Genomic DNA, 22,325 nt, shown 5'->3' on the forward strand with positions numbered 1-22,325 from the left:
CGATTTGCAAAGTCTAGTGCAAGAATACATTAACAAATTTTTGAAAACACACATTTGAGTTTGCAATTTTGTATCCAGGCAGTGGACTGTGAAACTTGTGAATTGGTTTTTAAAGCTTTGTTAAAACCAGAAAGCACAGATGTTAAAACTAGGTTCAGATGTAGCGACAGATGGTATTTGATTATGGAGCAGACTGTTCGTATAATACAAAGATGCTGCTTCAGCCATACATGAGGCGCTTCAGATAGTGGTAGTAGAAAAGATTTCAGGGAAATTTAGAAAGCAGGTGGTTCCAGTGGTGGTGTCGTTTCAAACTGTCTGCTTCTGGCTGCTGTGTTTGACAGTGACACTAAATTCACCCATGGCGTCAATAGCTCTGTTTACAAGGTACTTCTCCAATTTAGATTTAAATTTGAATTTGGAGTGAAAGGGACCATTGGTAATTGAGATGGCAGCAGGCTGGAGAGAAATTGAGAATGGCCTTTCTTCAGATTTCAATCAGACATTATCATAATGTGTATTCATACAGATAAAAATCTATTATATCTATTTTCTATCTATTAGGCAGCAGTGGGATGTTGATTCTCTCCAGGGAATGAAGAGATCTCATAATCCTTAAATAACAGGACTGGACTGGATTCAGATATTATATTAATTGTGCTGGCATTACTATAGCAGCAGGTTAAAGTTTTAATTGGGGTGAGTTTTAAGCAGTGCTTATTGTAATAAAAAAATTCAATTTTCTGAAGTTCAGATCTCCTAAATTTAAATATTATACGACAATATATAATTTTTAATTTCAGTATGAGAACAAGGTCTGATCATTGATATGTGCTTGTTTTTATGTCATTTGGTTTATGTAAGTGCTTTTTACATTGGTGGACAAATGAAACAGGAGGAAGAGTGCCACATGACTGCTCGAGATCATGACATAACTCTGGCATATTACCGAATTGCAACAGAATTATCACACAGACAATATAAACCTCCATACAATCTATCATGTTCAGTAGCTTTTTTTCTATTATTGGTGGCTGTCATGTTGATATTTTTAACAGATTTGAAGGTTTACTACTATTTATTTTGCCATGATTTGTGTTTTAAATTTTAAAAAAGACCGATTTGTATTTTGTCCTTTCGCAAATGAAAAGGTGATTCTCTCCTTGTGAGCAAATCTGCTTTAAAAAAAAACAAAGGGAACCATGTTCTTTGAAATGCAATTATTTGAAAAATTAACCCTTTCTGACTCCCAATAAACTTTGTTTATTAAATTATCTTTTGAAGGGATGGTTTGTTTAGATTACTTAAAGTGTGGGGAAACAGACCCGTCGGCCCAACAAGTCCACACCAACCCGCTGAAGCGCAACCCACCCAGACCCATTCCCCTACATTTCACCCCTTCACCTAACACTACGGGTAATTTAGCATGGCCAATTCACCTGACCTGCACATTTTTGGACTGTGGGAGGAAACCAGAGCACCCGGAGGAAACCCACGCAGACACGGGGAGAATGTGCAAACTCCACATAGTCAGTCGCCTGAGGCGGGAATTGAACTCGGGTCTCTGGCGCTGTAAGGCAACAGTGCTAACCACTGTGCCACCGTGCCACCCATGTTGTTGGAGTTCATTGGGCAGAAACCTGAACATGATAACTGTCTTGTTTATATTCATGTTTTGCCTGGTGGTTAATGGAACTATCAATCAAAACTATTCCTAGGTCATTACCTTCCATAAAGAAATAGTGAATTTAGTATACTTTGGAAATGGGAAATGTTTAGCTCTGTTTTTAAGCACTGAAGAATTTTCAAGAACTGACACCGGCTAGCATTCGTTCATATTTAAAAGCAGTAGTGAGATACTACAATATCAACATTTAAATTTGTGACCTTAACTATTGTTTCCAAATAATCTCTAGTACTACAAGGATTGGCACTCAACCTCAACAGTTTACTATTTAGATAAATTTTGGATGTAAGTTAACAAGGTTGTAAAGTAACCCATAAGAAAATATGGATAGATCAAGTGAATAGGCAAGGATCCGGAAAATGGAATTTAATATGGAAAAATGTGACATTGCCCATTTTGACAGGAAGAATAAAGTACAAGTATATTATCTAAATGGTCAGAGATTACAGAACTCCAAGATGATGAGGAATCCGGATGTCCTAGTGCATGAGTTGCAACCAATTAGTATGCATCTACAGCAAGTAATTAAGAAAGCTAATAGAATGTTATAATTTATTGCAAATGGGACTGAGATTATGTTTCAATTGTACAGGATACTGGTGAAAGCACATGAAGTATAGTGTATAGTTCTGGTCACCTTCCTTAAGGAAGGATATACATGCATTGGAAGCAGTTCAAATCAGGTTTACCAGAATAATTTCAGGAATGGGCAGGTTGTTTTACAACAAGAAGTTGAGAGGCTAGGCATTGAATTGACTGAAGTTTAGAGATGTAAGAGATGACTTGATTGAAGTATGTAAGAACCTGAGGGAGCCTTGATAGATTGGAAGTGGAAGGGATGTTTCCTCTTATGGGAGTCAGTGTTTAAAAATAAGAAATTTCCCACTTAAATCTGAGATGTGGTGGTTTCGTTCTCCAGAAGCTTGTGAGGCTGTGGGAATTACTTCCTGTAAAGGTGATGGAAGCAAGTTCCTGAATATTTTTAAAGTTGATGGATTTTTGTTAAGCATGGGGTGAAAGGTTATCAGGAATGGAGGGGGGGGAGGGGGAGGGAATGTAGATTTGAGGTTATTGAATGTGGAGTAGGCTTGAGGAATCCAATAGCTTCATCTATTCCTTGCCTCTATGTTTGTATCACCATGAATGCCTCACACATATTTCTAAGTAAAAGAACATTATCATTTTAAATTCCACATGTAATAGAGATTTTTTTTTAAATTGCATGATAACAATGAAAGTTTTTGAGAATAATGTATTCAATTACACTAATAATCTTCTGATTTTCCCTTCTCTGGAAGGAAGAGATACCCATTTTGATTGGCCTTCAATTTATGTAATAGTATTAATTTAAGCTCAGAACATGGGTGAAATTATTTACGTATTTATTATCAGGGGTTTTCTCTTACATAATCAAAAAATGTATACGTAGTGTATGAACCAGGAGAAAACATAATCATGTTCATCTATAAGAGTGAGTCTGTTTAATTAAAATATTTACATATGAAGATCATACTGATGCAGTATTTATTCCTCCTTCAAAAGCTGCTTGAACTCTATTATGTTAAGCTATTATTTTATCATTAAGAGATCATTCCAAACATCCATATTAGGACATAAGCTTTACTAACATTTGTGTTTTTTCTCCTCAGATCAGTACTGTTGGAGATTAAATTATAATACTGTACAAATGTACCTCCTGTATGCTGTGGTATGTGATCTCTATTCTAAGCATTCTCTGCAGACATCTACCTTACAATCAATTCAACAAAGACTATACAAAGTGAGCTTGTAACATGCTGTCAGAGTGAGATCGAGTGTCAAAATGCTGTACAGAAGTATAGCTACTAAGAGAGGAACACAGCAATTTTCAGAGTTACTAACAGCTGCTGAAAGCAGCAGAGAAAAAACAAAGAAATAGACCAAGGAAACAGAAATTGGGTAAGTCAAAATGATTTTGAATTTTGTTCTCATGACACCGGTCAAATGAAACATGATACAAAACAGAATTGTGACAAATTTAGTTAACAAACCAAAGTAGCCACAGGTGGTGATATTTTTATCACTGCTGGGGAGAGACTGTTGCAATTATTTTTACCTTAACTCTCACTGAAGAATGAAGTAGAAATTGGCAGCCAGTATTTTGGAAGCCTTGACAGCATAATTTGTACATCTTGAGCGAACATATTGTGAAAAGTATTTGTCCAATAGTAGTGTCCAAGATGAAAAAGTCTTTTAATCAATATGTGACTGCTTTAGCACAGTTAGCAGAATATTAAGAATTTGCACAACTAAAAGATGATCTAATTAAAGACTGGATTGTATGAGGGAGAACAAATCCCATACTGAGAAGACATTTACCGTGACAGGAGAAATGTATTCTCAGCAAAGCGATCATTGTGTACAAAAATGCTGAAGTTGTAAATCATCAGCTAGAGCACATTCATGGCAGACCGACCAGGCCTTGCATTATGCTGATAAACATTCAAGGCCAAACAAGGGGAAAGCAATGTTCTCACTGCAAAAAAGCTAGTCACTTTGTGCACAAGTATTGACTAAAAGAACACAAACAGACAGACAGCTTCTGGAGAGATATCAGCTGAGGATTCTGACAAATCATTCTATACCAAGTTTATTTAGTCAGGCTAATTGCTGATGAATATTTTGTTACTACTGGAGTGTTGGCTTTAGAAGGAGGCCAATATGTCCACACAAAGTATTAGGTAGATACCAACGCATAATTCAATATCATTAACTTCACAGACATGTGTGAAGTGAATCAATAACTGATTCCAGAAATGAAAGCCTCCAAAGTAGGATTGAGGCTGTATGATGGAACCATAACAAACACGGAGAGTGGTAGAGAAACTCAGCTAATCTGACAGCATTTGTGAAGAGGGAACCGTCTTCTGAAGAATAGTCATATGAACTAGAAATATGAACTCTGTTTCACTTTCCACAGATGCTGCCAGACCTGCTGAGTTTCTCCACTGTGTTTGTTTTAGATTTCCAGCATTCGTAGTATTTTGCTTTCATAATGACATAGTTGTGCTGAGAGGAAAGATGATTTTGACAGCCCAATTCAATGACAGAATGAAGATCTGGAGTTGAAGATTGAAAGCAGAAGACACGCATCCTAGCTGGAGCAAGTCAAAACCTTAGAACGAGAAACTTCAATATCCCAAGAGATTTGCAATGTGTCACAGAACAGAAAATCATTTACTGTGGAACATATCACAGCATACAAGACGGTGTTTTCAGATTTAGGATGTTATCTTGAAGATTACGAAGATTAAGGATTAAGGAGAATTTCATCTTGAAGATGATGAGAGTATAAAACCAATTCAGCATCCATCAACTAAAGTCCAAGCTGCCCTCAAGCTCAGCCTGAAAGACAGAATAGACATCTAGAAAGGAAGGGAATAATCTAGAAAACAGACCCATATACAATGTCCCCAACCCCAACCCAATAACAGTAGCACTGTCCCCAACCCGCTAATTGAGCCTACCCCTGACCTGATAACAATGACCACCCTGCCTCCTTCAATCTCAGTCATTAATATGTACTGTAAATAATTGTGGTCATACCACTGAACCCTGTGGCACTGGAACTTCACGAGTTCCAGCTTGTCATCCTGAAAATCTCATTCCCCCCCCTTATCTCAATTCACTGTCTTCTAATAATTAACCAATTGTCTGTCTATGCTAATATATTACCTCCAACACCAAGGGATTTTACCTTATGGAGTTGTATAATGTCAGGTACCTTATCAAATACACAGAAATACAAATATTTTACATCTGCTGGTTCTCTTTTCACTATTCTGCTTGTTCCAACCTTAAAGAATTCTGCTGAATTCTGTCAGACATGAGTTTCCCTTCATGAAGCCATACTAAATCTGCTTGATTACCCAATATTATTTCTAAATACTTTGCTATTACACCGTTTATAATAGACTCTAACCTTTTCCCAATGACAGAGGTTAGGCTAACTGGCCTATAGTTACTGTTTTTTTGTTGCCTTCTCTTTTGAAAGAATATTATCTTGATCAGTTTTCTAATCCTTTGGGTCTTTTCAGAATTTAAGGATTCTTAGAAGATTACTACAAGTGCAATCATTATCTTTGTTGATACTTTCTTTAATATATTTGGGTGCACTCTATCAGGTCCCTAGTATTTTTGTCAAGTGATAGTTATTACGTTTATTTCCTTTCAGCCTAGATTCTTTAGTACATTTGGAATGCTTTTAAGTGTTGTCAACCATGACAACTGATGCAAAATATTATTCAATTCCTCTGCAATTTCCTGGTTCCCCATTATATCCCTCACCTCAATTCCTAAGAGGCCTATGTTCACTTTGGGCCATCTCTTTCTTTTTTATATATTTAAAAAAACCCTTGCTGTCTATTTTGATAATATACCCTCAAAATTTGTTTCCTCCCTTTTTATTACCTTTTAAGTCATCGTTTGTTGGATTTTAAAACTTTTACAATCCCCTGGCTTACCACTAACCTTTGCTATGCTGTCTTTTCTTTTACAATTTGATCTTACCTTCTCTGGTTAACTATGATCATACTATTACCTTCCCAGAATCCTTCTTCACTGGGACACATCTTTGCTATGACTCATGAATAATTTTCTTGAATGTCTGCCATTGTTTCTTATTGGACTTTGCTATTAAACTCCTTTCACAGTCCACTCCAGTCAGGTCTGCCCTCATTCCTTTGAGAGTTTCCTCATTTAAGGTTAGCAAAGTTCTTTCTGACCCAGGCTTCTTACTCTGACACTGGGCACAGAAAATAAGCTTCAGAATGCAAACTCAAGGCTGCAGAGAACTATGTGTATATTCCCTTAACTATACTATCCCTGATCCCGAGTACATCCCTATCCCCTCTCCCCACTTGAGTAGCTCTCTGTACCAAGGTGCTGCGGGTCAGTTCGCTCAATCTCCCTATTATCCCAACTCTCATTCAGAGAGCTTGTAAGACCGTCCCCACCACTGTTGGACAATTGTAGATGGAGGCCCCTTAACTGCTGCTCCCTCAGCTCCCATGTGCATTGCCACAGTGGCCCTCTTGTTCTTGATCAGAGACCAAATTTGAATATAAATGACCCAGTCTGAGGGGTGCGACCGCTCCCTTGAGCAAAGTGTCCTTGTAAATCTGCCCCCATCCCTGATATAGCACAATGTCTACAACACAGACTTCACCACCTCAACATCAGTTGTCACAAGTGTTTACACCTTGGTTCACCTTGGCGTCCAGCAGCTCCTATATGCTGTAACAGCAACACATCACTTGAACTGCCATTGCATTTTCACTACTTAAATAATTAATTACTCTAGAATCCCTCCTCCATTGTTAACTGTAATTGCATATTTTAAAAACATACTAGCATTAGTCTTGTACTTGACCAGCTATTTTTAAGAAGAAAGAAGAAAAGAAAATCAGCTCACAAAATCCCTTTAAGCCCCTGACGGTGAGAAGAAATTGTATTGTAACTGTTCTGATCATTATGTCTCAGTAACCTGTTTTGATGTCTGCTGAGTAAGAAGGCACTGTACCTATATGAAAGTATGAGTGCATCAAGTCAATCCTGTCTTCACAATTATCAAGGTAAACAGTTTGGCTCGCGAAACAGGTTTTGATTTCAAATAACTTATTGAAAACAGATGGAGCATTTTGGTGAAAATGTAACCAGTTAGAGCATTGGTGTTGACATTATTTAAAACTAATAGTTTGAAATACTAATAGAGGCAAAGGATTTGTTCACAACTCAACTGCATCTAACAGATAATACTTCAGATGCTGCTGTCATCACTTTCCTCCATTTTCACAGCTCTCCAATAGCTTCTGGTCCTCCAATGGATCAACTCAGACTTCAGTAGAAAATTAATAGTTTACAATGCACACTATTACTAGTATGTAAACAACAATTTGTATCAAAAATGTTACGTGTATTGTGAATCACCATAAATTGCCAAATGATTGCAACTTGGGGCAATTCAAAGCTCATGGCACCTTGCCATGAACCTCCCTGAGTTTCAGGAAAATGCTAAGTTTGTGGTGTAAATACCAATCAAACTCACCACAGAACACGAGGACTTCTTTTTCATGTTATAAGAAGCTTCTTCCTGGGATAATTAATTGTCCTGTAATGCTATTCTAGTTTTGAAAGAAAACATTTGAAAGTACCAAATCTCATTTCTATAGTTAGTTCTTAGTGATTTTTTATTTTTTTTATTTCTCTTACTGGTCATTCCTGTCTTTTCCTAAATCCTAAGTTTCTGTGACCTAGTTCTGGTTCTTTGTCACATGGTATGGATGCGTTGGACCAAAGGGTCTGTTTCCATGCTGTACATCTCTATGACTCTAATTCATCCCATTTCTTTCTTTGCTATCCTCTTAGTTTCTTTTTTATCCTTAAATTATATGTGATTAGCAGATAAATGGTTAGTCTCATCATTCCAAATGGCCTGTTGTCCTTGCCATATTATCAACTTGCACTTCCAGCAATTTGCAATGAAAAATTACTGGAGCTGAAGGGCATGGAAAAGGAAATTGAACTAGTGGCTCACATTGGGGCATTTCCAGGTCATGGTACTTAAAATTCACCTCCTTATTTACAGATGTCTCTATGACCATACTTTGTACCATGTGTGGGTATCTTCCGTCCTCCTCTGTGGTAAGTCTGATGCTAATAGGGAGGGATGGTAGTGGGTGCAGGTATCATCATCTTCTTGCCTTCAACCTTTTTGGCCTCAAATTCTGATCATGCAACCTTCTTTGCTGTTACACCTCGAAACATCCAGCAAGTCCTAAATGTGTCAGGCCCTTACTGGTACACCAGCAGCTGGTGGTTCTGCCAGCACCCATCTGTGTGGCACTTCTTGCTCCTGAGGAGCTGAAGTCCTGCCTCAATTCACTTAATGGCCATCTGACCATTTCATTAATACGTGGCAGCTGGGGAGTGTCAGCAGCCACCATCTTGACTTTTTAGCTCAGTGGAAAGTGGAAGAGTGGGGACTACAACATCTTGTAAACTTGCCTTTCATTCGTCCTCCCATCTTCTCTATTCCAATCTTTCAGTAGTTGGTTAAAAACACTCTTATATGATGATGCCAGATATGAATCGTTAGCCACACAAGGGATGGTACATAATAAGAATATAAATTCATATCAATTTCAAATACCTCCTTATTAAGGAAAATAAGATATTTGAGGCAGTAGTTCTGAATCTCAAATTAATGAACATTCTCCTGATCATCTTTGATTATTGCTGACATTGTGAATTTTCCTTTGATAGGCTGAGCAAACATCCAACACCTTACCACACTAATTGATCTTAAACATTGTATTTCTCAAATTATTTGACTGTAGGGAATGGTGTGCTTTGCCTGGACTTCTTCCATGTTACCCCCACAAGAATTTTTTTTAAACCAGCATCTCAGGCAGTGTTCATTAGGCTCAGGGGTGACCTTATAGAGATTTATAAAATCACAAGGAGAATGGATAAAGTGAAGAGCCAAGGTCTTTTCTCCAGGTAGGGGGCTCCAAAACTAGAGGACATGGATTTAAGGCAAGAGGGAAAAGCAGAAAGTGGTGACAATAAGGAATGAACTGCCAGAGGAAGCGATGGAGGCTGGTAACAATTGCAACATTTAAAAAAAAAATTGGATAGAAAGGGTTGAGGGGGAATGGGCTAAATGCTGGCAAATGGGACTAGATTAATTTAAGATATCTAGTTGACATTTACGAGTTGGTCAGAAGGGTGTGTTTCCATGCTGAACAGCGCTATGATGATGACTCTAAATGAGAAGAGTGCATGTTATAAGAGCCTGAGTTGTTGTGTAAGCTCAGTCAATGCCCGATTTGGTAACTTGAACTTGATTTTGTCTCGGCTGCTACAGTACATATATGGAAAGAGCATGTTAAGTTGATGTTATTTTAAAGATACAACTTAAATTGAACTCATTTCTGACCTTTTCTAAATAGATGATCAAAAATTGTAAAAATCACACCTATTTTCTATTTCTGGAGTTTTGAACTGAGTGCACTTCTCTGTAATGTTCAAAATGTCACATTTAAAAGAACAGTTTATCTCAAGGTGTCATATTTTAAAAGGATAAATGAATTTGAATTGGATTGCAGCTAGAGACATACTGAATAAACATCAACAAAATCACAATTGAAAACTGAAGGGGTTTATCAATTGATAAATTCTTGATGTCACAAGGAATTAAGGGCTACGGGGAGAATGCAGGTAAGTGGAGTTGAAATGCCCAGCCATGATTGAATGGCTGAGTGGACTTGATGGGCCGAATGGCCTTACTTCCACTCCTATGTCTTATGGTCTAATTGATATCTGAAAATAGCAATTAAAGTTCACTAATTAGGTTCCATTAACCTCAGAACGTGTCCACTTACAATGATGACGTCTTTGTGGCCTTAAATGGAACAGACTACCTTAAACATAACTTCTCGACAGAAGCAGAATCGCGCATCACATGGTACAATAGTCCTCCACCTTACACCATGCAATACCATGGGAATTCTGAAAGTTTTGTCGGTTGTCCTGATCTATTGTGTATTAATGTCTGGTACTTTAATTACGCTAAATAAGTTCTTAAACATTGTGCAAAGAATTTCCTTGGATCAGTATCTCTCTGCAATTTATGCACTGAAACAGGCTTTCTTCCACATTTCTGGTGAAGTTATAGTGGAAGAGCAAAAGCTGCTCCAAGGAAATTCCCAGCCTAGATCATGCATATTTGTTTTTGAAAAGAAGTGCAGTTCTTTATTTCCTGATCAGTTTCTCAACATTAACTTCCAATTGTACAAAGAAAACAAAAAGGCACAGATAAAGGCTCAGTAGTGTAAGTATATTAATACATCTAATGCTAGAGTTCTAAAATCTTTTGAAAAGCAAACAAAGTAAGTACGACCAGTATATTTGGAATTATATTTATTCTGCACAAGCTTGCATATATACTGCACATACATTCAGTTCAGAGAAGAATGGAAGGCACACAAGGCAATTGAACTACTGTAGTCTGTAGGTGGTACAAAGCAAAGGTAAAAGTCTGGATACCATACAAAAAAAGCTTAAAACACACAAAATAAAATCAGTTATTCAACAAAAGGTTTTATCTTCAAAATTTAGTAGCTGCCAAGCAGAATTTAATAAGGATTGCTTATGTCAGTTGGCTACTGCATCCCTATAACATGGACAGGGCTTATCATTTCATTATATGATCAATTATTACAGTACATCCTTGGTAATACAAAATTGTACACCTTCAAATAAATTAGGATAAATTAAACAAATAAATTATGCAAAGTTTCAGAACAATTGACAACAACAAAAAATCCACAATCAAAATGGTTTCTAGCTAGAAAAAAAAATCAAAAACACTGACTAGGTCAGTTTCAATTACTGCACTATGTTCAAATTAACAGGTATTTTATACAAAAAGGAGCATAATGCTATGTACAACATATTGCTAAATAATATAAAGGCAGTGTTTTTTGTCACTTTTCTGCAACCATATACATACAAGCGTTTTCATCGCAGGCAGTTCATTTCCCACAGTTTTCTATGACAAGATGAGCGCATTTCATTCAACTTCACATTCTGCAATAGAAGTGCAATATGCAAAAACCATTTCCAAAACAGCTATCTCCCTTGCCATTCAATTTGAAGGGAGTTCTCAAAAAACAGGTCAACATTAAACTACCACTTTAAAAAAAGATTATACGTGGTCAAGATTTGGGTAAATTACATAATTTACAAGTGCATGTGCTTTTGCTGCAGCTGTTTCTGTGCCACTGACATCACCACAAGGAAGGTCTCAGGATTCATCCATTTACTCATTTATTTACTGGGTAGATGCAATATACATTCTGTAAATATTTTACAAGATACAGAAGTCATAATGAGTAATGAGTGCAAAATTTGTGGATTTTGAATACAATAAACCATGAAGTGAACATCAAAGAATTTTGATAAATGTAATAAGTATTCCAAAGTGTATGAACTTACATTTGTGGGAAAAATGGCAATAGGTATTTTCATTGGAAATTAAATACATACGTTTTGATCAGTATCACATCATGCATTGTATTTCCTGTGATGGCAAAATGTTTTGCAAAATAAAATCAGATGGGAAAGTTGATTAGTTAAAAAATATAAGAAGAAGGAAGAAAAAAAGCAAAACAAATCAAATGAAACATGGTAATTTAAGGTTAGCATTTCTCGAGGGCTCCCTTTTTAAACTTTTAAAAATATTTACCCACATATTTTTAATGCAATTACTTTACAACAGGATGCTTAAAAGATTAAAAATATTAAATCAGAAACTTAAAGCGATTACCAGCTTTTGATATTCTGAGGCACAATCTAGCTGCAACAAAATATGTGAGTAAATATCTCATACTATTTAAATACTACAACTCATCGTCTGCCATTATAAATTTTTCACTACTGTGAACATTATCTGCGACAAATCGGCAATAGTCATAAATATAAGTGCCGCAGAGGTCACAATAAAACAATCTCTTCACAAAACATATTTTCAGCATGTCTAAAATAGAAAAGTTGTCCATCTAAAGGGAAAAATCAGCTTTCACTTCACACTTAAAACACATCATATGAAATATTGCTTCTATACTACTTTTTATAATCTATGAAAACACAAAATCTGCACCACGGTTACATAAAAATTGGCTTCTACAAGATTTCCCAAACTTGAATGCTGAGCAAACAGTCGAAGAGGAAAAAATAATTTGCTTTATCAAACTGTTCTAAAAATTCTCTTCTTCAAAAATTTTTCCAGCTGTTTATTTTTATAAAGATACAATATGTGCATAGCTATTACCATCACGGTAAACTGCAGGAAAAAATCTGGCATTTATTGCAGTGGGTTATGAATAAAAAGGAAATCCTCAAGAATCCCAAAAGAAATGTTCAGCCACAGAAGGCACAAGAACAATTGTATATGTGGGAATCGGTAAATTGAAGGTGTCTGCATCCTTCAAGCTGGTGCATTTAAGGTCTAGGCACAGGATTTCACCTCAAGTTAATAAGCAATGTTAAATTTCTATTAGTAATAAGAGTACAGAAAATGGGAATTAATTTACAGATATAGCATCCATCACCAGCTCATATTAAACTATATAAATTTCCACTCTTAAAACATCTGACCTCCTGCCTCTTGTAGCTGTTACATCATGAATACGTAAAGTGTATGCCAGTATAATGACAGAAAACCTTGTGAAGCAATTGTGATAATCTCAGGTTTGTAAGGAAAAATGTAGCTGGAGGCACAAAGGCATTATGGCTCTCATAAAAGCATTCCAGTTCAAATAAAATTTCCAGAAACATTCTTTATATACTGCACAAAAAGAAATTAGTTTAAATGGAATTACAATTAGACTGTTGAACGCGTCTTTATTAAAATCATATTACAAAACTCTCCTATTAGGCCAAGGTGTAATCATTACAGAATAGAGTACTGAAATTCTTTAGAATCCAATTGTTTTACTTTTTTTTACAAAATGCCAGGATATATGATAAACTTAGCAATCTTGTGCACAATTTAATTATTTGACAAACCTTACAAACATTATCCTCTAATCTCCAAACAATTAAACAAGGTAGTAAGACCCTTTATTCTGGTTATGATAATCAATCCCACTCTAATTGAGACCACATTGTAATGTCAGCACAGAACGGTTAGCTTGTATTCTTCAAGGTCAGTCCTATAATAGGACCACCAATATTCATGACTAATTTCATTAGACAAGTTTGATTTCGAATTTCATAGTCACAACACGTCAGTACTAATTGAGACTGAGTGACTGGTACAGAGTTCTGTCAGGCAGGGCTGAGAAAGAGTGTAGAACACAACCAAAATAAAACATTTATCACTTTGGGCAAACCAAAACTAAAAGAAAGACTTGCTTTAGATGCATAGTAAATACATTGGCACTCCATTGCTATTGTCTGCATTGCCTCAAGTCTGCAAATACTGCAAGTGCTTCATAATACCGACAGGGCATTGCAGGCATTGTGCTGTTATTTTGAAGTCAGCAGGATTTAAGGCTATGTGCTGACATTAATTGCTTCCCTGCATTTCTATCCATCAACTACACATACAACTAAAACTGTAGCATTGGGGCAAAATCTCAAATTTTACTCTTTGTGGATTTTAAATTTTAAACGCGGAATATGTGTTAAATGTTTGCATATTCTAGATTTTAAGTGCTCTTATCTTTAGAGAACTCAATTTTTCAAATTGAATTGAATCATGAAACTATTACATAACCAAAAACACAATTTGTGTTTCTCATGGTGCTTGAATTATTACACTGATGCTGGGTCTCTCAATACTAATTAGCTTCTTATGGTGGTAGATTGAGAGTATAATTTCAATAATTTTTTTAACCCTTTCATTGGCTTGGTTTATGGTGTCGTTTATGACATTTTCTTGACCAATTAGAATTTTATATCCTCTTAGGCAACTAGCAATATTTTTGATTTGTTTCACAGAAATGATGAATTCCAATAATGCTCTAGTGCTATATCATTAGAAATATGAATGATTAATTCACTCTATTGTACCATATTGTCCCCTCAGCTTCTAACAAATGCTAAACTTTTATGACATAAATCAGATTTTAATCATTATTATTCATTTACTCAAATGAAAATAGCTTTTGAAGCAATGTAATCCTTACCTAAAAGAAATACTAAAAATTACAAAAAATTGGATTACTTCACTTTAAAGGTTGAAACTGTACTATGTTTTCAGACATGTTCTGTATAGTGTTGAAATGTTTGAACATTCTGTAGACCCTCTAAGGTTGGTAATGCTGAAATCCAAACACAAAGTTCTAGTGCCTGAACAGTTTTTGTACCCAGTTATATTTAACTCAGCCTTAACGTATTCAGATTCTACTGGAATTAAGTTTTGCTGGCCTGAAAATATGTCCAATTTTAATCTGGAATACACTGCAGATGCTTGCCATGAAAATACAGTCCTGTAGATGTCATTTAATCAACATATCCATACATTAAAAACTGAATTCAGTACTGCTGAATTGCATATTGAATTAATGTTTGATTTATGCAAAACAAAGGAAAAATAACACAGGAATCCTACATTTAGCTTTATACTATCCTGCAGTAGTTTTAATATAATACTAAATATAGACCAATGCCAGTGAAAGGATTAAAACAATTATGGATGTATCATAAAGTGACAAGGTCATTTTGCAAAGAAGAGTCAGGTGGTGACCAATTGTGATAAACAGCTTAGAACAGTCTAAGCCATTGTAACTTACTGTACTTCAGTTTAGTATTGTCCAAGGCAGTGGACTGGGAACCTACTGGAATCTTTTCCAATAACACTAATAATTGAACTAAGTCACAATGCAGTATCAGCTTTTCTGCACCCTGTAAATTGTTGAGTGAATCACTGCTTACAATCAGGAATTTCCAGCTTGCATTCCAGAAACTCCTGATGACACAATCCATTTAACACCTAGTTGTGTAGATTAATTTCCCAATCAAACCAAAAAAAAGCTCTGTAACAGACCATAAAACAGAAAGTATGACATTAATCACTTTTAACTAAGGCAGGTACCGGAACAAATCCATTTTTACTCTGCGGTTGTGGGCATCTAACATTATAAACAAGTGATCAGCATAATTGTACTATATAAATGACTGGATTGTGAGAGATGACAAGTTGAAAAATCATTCTATCTAAACACATTTCAAAAAGGTGCAATAATTATGCCAATCCTTTTAGAATAGGATATCATAAATTGTGTTTTCGGAAAGTGCACACTTGCATGCTTCATCATTTTGTCAGAAACTGCAATTAAAAGGCAGAGTGGCTATATTCAAATCCAGTTCTAACATTTCATTTATAGTCATTTTAAAATATCTCGTGAACATGTTGGCTGGTGGATCTGACTGATTCAAAATGGATTGGTTTAACGTCAAATGAACTGGCACAGATACAGGTATAGATCACAATGTCATATATAGAAATTTGCTCTCAGTAGTAATTACGTTGGCAAATAAAATAAGTACACTACTACTAAAGTTCACGCTCCGATAACAATTAAATCAGGCTAATGAGGGCATTTGCAGTACGACTGCGTAAATATGTATATTATATATATTATATAAATTTTAAAGATTGTACACAGTTCAGCATGTTCTCTTCATCTACTGACTCAAGACGCTTACAGCAGTCATTACCAACATAAAAACCAAATGCCACAGAAGATAATGGGATGAGGGGGAGAAATCTTGCTGTTTATGAAGTGGCATCACATCAGATTTAATAATATAGATGTCCTTGCAAATAATTTAAAACAGAATGTAATTTCTTTTATATAGTTGCAGTTAACAGAAATCAGATTAAATCTGGTCACAGCCTCAAATTCCCTGTGGTGAGCAATTTAGTTTAAAACTGATTCTAACAGTATGGCATGTTTATGCACATGCGATTTTCCGTGTCAACAGAATGGTTGCACACTATGTACAAGCAATCATTTTCACAAATAATCTGTATTCTAATTACAATAATGCACTCAACAGTACTCTTGTAATGATTTGCACTTTAAAGCATTTGTTTTTGCATTTGAGATTTTTTTCTTTTGTACCTGAATGGATTCCCTCTATTTTAAACAATAACGATCTGATGTCTTTTCATCGTTTCAAGTGATAAGCTAACACATTCTCATTAGTTCAATTAAATGTTCAAGTTCCTTTTCTTTAGTGATGCTATGCAATGCAAACCATTACATTAGTATTATTTTAAGCAGCAGAGCCAGAAAAAAGTCTTCAATAAAGTTCACAGCACATCAGTTGATTTGAAAATCTGTCAGCTTACAGGATACTGAAAAACTGAATACAGTACATTGCTTCAGTAACAATAAAAGTGATCTTAATGGAACACATTAGCAACTCCAAATCTCAGCTTTAGGTTCAATGCAGACTGCTGCTAATGAAACAGCAGATTGACTTGATAGCTTTGCTTTGAGTAGAAGCATAATAGTTCTTACGTTTTATCAGAATTCAGTTAAAACTAACTGAAAATGTTTATTTTCCTCATGCTAGCTGGAGAACTGAACCTACTTCTGGTGATCTGGCCAGCCACGAATGATTGCAAATTAAGTTGGAATCATCAGAAGTGGACAGATACCTGATTCTTAGTTACTGCAGGAAAACACAACTGTTGGATGAAGTATTAATGAATCTTGGCAGAAAAGAATAATTTTAGTGGGACGATAGTTGACTGTAATATGGGGATCAGTAAAACATGACCAGTGTCAGCTAGAAACAGCAGAATCAAACATTTGCAAGGTGATGGTTATGTAAATTAAAAATGACACTAGGTAAGCTCTGACTATATGGAGCATTCTAATATTGGGGCAAAGATCAATTGTTTTCATGCCTGAGATCAAAACAATAGCAGGCTTAGTCTTCACTTATAATGATATAGTTAGGTGAAACCTCCTAGTGTGTAGTGTTGTATCCCATGACAGCTACTTTATTGTCCAAATGATGTCATAGTTATTTGCCATTTGCCACAAGTAATCATTAATAAATCCTTCTGTCTGACAGAGCAGATTACTTTAGGTGTAATACCCTATGTTGAAATTAAAAAAATTAAAAGTACACTCTCACACTTTAGTTTTTCCTTCAATAAATCAATCAAATCTAACCTTTGAAACAGAAGGGTTCAGGTATCAGTTTTAGTGGGTTCAAGGCTGTGGTGAATAATCTTCTTACAAGGTCAAATGTAAAAGGGTAAAACATTAAGGAAAATTAACAAATCAGAGCTGAGAAAAGGAATACAAGGATTGGACATCAGAACAGAAGGGGTATATTACATCCGATACATTCAGATGGCTCTCAGCATCTTTACTCATGTAGTAGCTCTTGTAGGCAGTTTGGAGATTTGAAAACCTCCGGGACTTCGCTGTCCAGCTTGCAAATGACCTTGTAGATGGCCTTCTTCCAGGAAGGATCAACGTCTTTGCCTGCAACAATGGCATTGAAAAACTCTCGTAATGTGATCTGAGCCACTTCCAAGAACCTCTCCGGAACCTGCTGATACAGAAGGAGACAATGACATTAGTAGGGTTTTCAATTTCAACCCAAAGGCTCTGATTCATTAAAAGGGGAGGGGAAGAAGGTTGAGCTTTCATCAACCTCCCCGAGGTCTGTGAGCAGCTCTGTGCATACAGCCTCTCTATATGGCAAAGTTAACAGTTTCCAGTTTATTCCAGGAAGGCTATTTCTAGAAAGATGATCTTTATATTTTATCCTCCTTCATTCCAGCAATCAGACTTATTTACCTCCACACTTGAAGGCTCAAGCTTTCAACATTTTCTATAATTTTATTTTTGACACACAGGAGAAGCTGTTTCACAATTTCCAGCCAAAGGGGTCAATAATCTAGCTGGACAATTTAGCAACGAGGGAGGAGTGTAAAGGCAATTACCTTTAGAAGCTGATTTAATTCAGTACACGACTCTACAAATTTTTTTTAAATATTTCCAAATATTTTCCACATATTAAACATGTAATCTTTTGGAATAAATTGTGAATTAAGTTAAGGAAGTCTCTAATTTCTTGGAGGTATACAAGCAAAATGTGGACATTTCAAAGGGTACTTATTTTGAAAAGAAATACAAACCTGAAATCTATTTACTTTAATTTGTTCAACAGAAATTAATGCAATTCAGTTCATCATAAAGCCTCAAGACATCATTTTACCTTTACATGAAGTGACATTTAATGACAAATATTAACATTTTCACTTTAAGGTACTTGCAGTATATTGGCCAGATTTGACAGTAGCAACAATAGGGGCAAAACTGCCAGTGTTTGCCTTCCATTCTCTCTTGAAACCTATAGCAACTTCTGGAGGTTGCATACTGGAGTTAAACAAAAAAAAAACCTAGAGTTTGCTGTCAGCAATTCCAGTCTTCTCCAGTGCTTAAATCTCCCCAGACTGTAATCAGTTAAGAATCAGGTAACTAATGAAAACCTGAAACACTAATGATAGACTAGAGCTATAATATAAGTTAAATTTTCCCCAATAAGTTATCCGTTGTTATTGAAATATAATTGCATTTTAAAGATCCATTAATTTCTATCTTTCAGAATATCTTTTCCTTCCTGAAAGCTAACCTCAAGTACAAGCTGAATCCTCATATGGGGAGCAAACAATATTACACAGAACCAAAAAGACCCTTGTTCTGTCATCAAGCAATTTCAGCCACTGAGGAGAACAGAATCAAGTGCCTTCTGGATAAGTGAGTGCGCACAAAGGCAATGCCGCCATCCATTCCTTTAACATTACCCGCTACTTTTCTTTATCTTGTGGCCGAACATTTATCTGTCAAAGCAACTGGTGAAAAATCACTCTAGTCCTGGACAGCTAATTTTATATTGGTGTAATGTCACATTTTTTATTTTTTCTAAAACATCAAGTTTATTACTTTAAAAAAAATTCTAAAATTTTAGCTTCTTGTAGGTTTATTCCAATTGAGTATTTGTTCTCTCTATATTAAAAATGAAGGATAAGCAGCATGTTTTGTTTCCTGTTTTGCGGTCTGTGAAGATGTTTCATTGTGATTGGCTGCTTACACTACTAGATTACATCAATGTTGCTGGGCGTTTGGCAGTCCCCCCGGCCTGGCACCAGACTGAAACTAATGTTGGGAGAGAAAGCCACAGAGATTGCTAGGTCTTTTTGCTCAGTCTTCATCAAGATCAGCTATGTATACCATCTCATCACTGCTGACCATAATGATATTATTCGGATATTGCAGCCATTCACCAGAGTTAGTCTTCAAGCCTTTCAGTTGCAATATTCACTCAGACAATACTTTCCAAGTAATGCAAAGTGATTTGTTAATAATGACAATAAAGTATCAGCTTTTTCAAAATCAATGAATTGAATTTTCTTTCAGTGATATGAATTTCAACCCCCCCCCCCCGGTCTCCCAAAGTTTGCAAAAAATATTGGGAATGCCACACCACTACAGAAGGGGATGCTGTGTACAGTCGTGTCATTTAACTAATCAGTTTCCAATTTCCTACATGACTGGGGTTTGTGGGGATATCCTGTCCCTGGAATCTAATCACAGAGGCTAGTGTTCTCCACGGGCATTCAGAATCACTGGGGACAGTAGCTCTGCTGGTAAGCCAGTAGGACAAAGCCAGAGGATTGACAATTGATCCCAGGACACAAATGAGTGAAGGTGGTACAAGATTTGCTTTACTCCAAGCCTTCTCTACCTCATTTGTATCAGTTCTAAAACTGGTATCCTGCTTTTCTTATCTCAAGACTGAATTAGTCCTTACATTTTGAAATGATAGATGGAATTTTCCAAGTGCTTGGAGCGATAGATTTTTAGAATGTTGGACATTGCACCTTACAATGTCATGTGTTAATTCTAATTTATAGTATTTTAAAATGATCATTAGTTGTTTGCTGATTTCATAGAATCCCTACAGTGTGGAAACAGGCCATTTGGCCCAACAAGCCCATACCAACCTGCCGAAGAGTATCCCACCCAGACCCATTCCTCTACTAGTACTTTACATTTTCCCTGACTAATGCACCTAACCTACACATCCTTGAATTATATGGGCAATTTGGCATGGCTAATTCACCTAAACTGCACATCTTTAGATTGTGGGAGGAAATTGGAGCACCTGGAGGAAACCCATGCAGACAAGAGGAGAATGTGCAAACTCCACACAGTCACCCAAAGCTAGAATCAAGCATGGGTCCCTGGCGCTGTAAGGCAGCAGTGCTAGCCACTGTGCTGCCCAATTCTTTGGATTACCTGATTAGTAAAAAGTACCTACAATAACACAATGTTATGCTCGATACATACATAAGCATAGATATATAAATGCACGCAAGATCCCTGTTTCGATTCCTGACAAAAGATAAAGTAATAAGTTAACAAATTATTTATTATATACATATAGAGTGCAATTAATTGGATTACTAATGTGATGCTATAGAGTGGGATGACATGAGTCATCACATAAGCAAATTCTTAATGAGAACACTTCCAATCCTTATTGAGTTACAAAGCAATGTTGAATGACAGTGTTATTTTCTAATATGGAACGGGGAAACATTGGTAACAATCACCAAAGCTGGTCCTTGTACATCGGAGATATTGTAACCCTGTACCATAGGCAGATAATTGGTACAGAGAAATTGCTTCACCACTCCTTCAGATTGCCAGCAGTGTGCATCCAATACGGGCAGAATAAAAGAGTTACTTACAGATCCATAGTATTAAGACATGGAACAGAAGCCAGAGCTTTCTGTTTGCACACTTGTTGACTCAAGATTTCCTCCCGTTATTTTAGTGGCAGATAAATTGTAGACTGATCCTTGTCCAAATCCCCTCCCCTGTTGTCTAAATCGTCTACCTGTTGTTCAGTGGATGGGACAGCTTGATTCCATGCTTCTCTATCAATTCCAAGTAGAATTCCTATCAATGGTTTCTCCCCCATTCTTGCATAGTTATCTCTAGTGTCCCTTCCAGAAACTATCCTATTTCTCATTTATATGCTGTCCCTCAGTGACATTATCTGATAACATGATAATTTTTATATGTATGTTGGTGGCCTCCACACTCACTTGACCCTTTCACGATCTCAATGTTGCCCTATTGCTTTGGCCAATTTCCAATGCTGGATTAACAAAAATGTCCTCCAATTATCTGGGAAGACTGATGTCACTGTCTTCAGTTCCTACTACAAACTCTGCTTACTCATTACCTGATCCTGCTCATTGACAACAACCTGAGACTAAATCAGGTATTTAACACCTAGTAGTGTTCCTGCTAATTTTTTGCATTTCTGCATAGATCTCAGAGCTCAGCATGCAGCAGTGACTTATGGAATCAGAAATCAAAGCTGTAAACGGCATCAGCATGTCAAGCGCCAGACATGGACCCTTAGAGTGGGAACATTACCACTTAGATTAACTATCAAATCACAGAATCACACCATCATTATATCAACCTTTGTAATCAGCTCCTGCTTCAGCTATTTTGCTGCTGATACTTTTCTATACCTGCTGCCTGTGGCCTACCTTTCAGCAAATATCTTCCACTCATCATCTTGTCCTTATTTACACACCTGGTTAAACAAGACTTTGATTTTAAAATCTTCATCTTTGCTTTCAAATCCTTCACAGCAATGTCTTATAGTCCTACAATCTTATGAGACTTCTGTACACCTCTAATGGAGCATCTCTGATTTTGAGGCTATTCCTTTAGCTGTCTAAGTTTCAAGGTCTCTTTCCTCCTTAGACCTTTTGAACAATTGTTGGGCTACCTGCCCTAATATCTTATTTGGTTGCAATACATTTTATGCTATAATGCCTCTGTAAAGCATCTTTGGATGCAATATTATATTAAACATGTTAAATAAAAACAAGTTATTGTTATTCTTGCTGGTTAACACAAAAGCCAAAATCTTGATCATAAAGTCCATCATTTCATGGTTCTACTTGCTTCCAAATCTTTACACATAACTGTCTACTTATGTGACATGATCAAAGAACAACTTCTTACTA

The 22,325-nt window shown here is 36.2% G+C and overlaps 1 protein-coding gene and 1 long non-coding RNA gene across 5 annotated transcripts in view; one reads left to right on the forward strand and one right to left on the reverse strand.

Moving 5' to 3' along the window:
• LOC140482982 (uncharacterized) overlaps positions 1 to 19,591 on the forward strand; it is a 92,306-nt gene extending 72,715 nt beyond the window's left edge. The window contains exons 4-6 of one of the 2 annotated variants that reach the window (XR_011961840.1): positions 565 to 699; positions 3,337 to 3,625; positions 18,875 to 19,591. This is a non-coding gene — a long non-coding RNA (uncharacterized lncRNA). The remainder of the gene's footprint in view (positions 1 to 564; positions 700 to 3,336; positions 3,626 to 18,874) is intronic. The other variant, XR_011961841.1, reaches the window with a different exon arrangement.
• Positions 10,634 to 22,325, reverse strand: part of prox1a (prospero homeobox 1a) — a 140,213-nt gene continuing 128,521 nt past the window's right edge. For all 3 annotated transcript variants that reach the window (XM_072580797.1, XM_072580796.1, XM_072580798.1), the window contains one exon: positions 10,634 to 17,815. In XM_072580797.1, coding sequence (XP_072436898.1) covers positions 17,627 to 17,815 — 189 coding nt within the window. In that variant the 3' untranslated portion in view covers positions 10,634 to 17,626. The remainder of the gene's footprint in view (positions 17,816 to 22,325) is intronic.

This window comes from Chiloscyllium punctatum, chromosome 11 (assembly GCF_047496795.1).
Source record: "Chiloscyllium punctatum isolate Juve2018m chromosome 11, sChiPun1.3, whole genome shotgun sequence".
Classification (NCBI taxonomy): domain Eukaryota; kingdom Metazoa; phylum Chordata; class Chondrichthyes; order Orectolobiformes; family Hemiscylliidae; genus Chiloscyllium; species Chiloscyllium punctatum.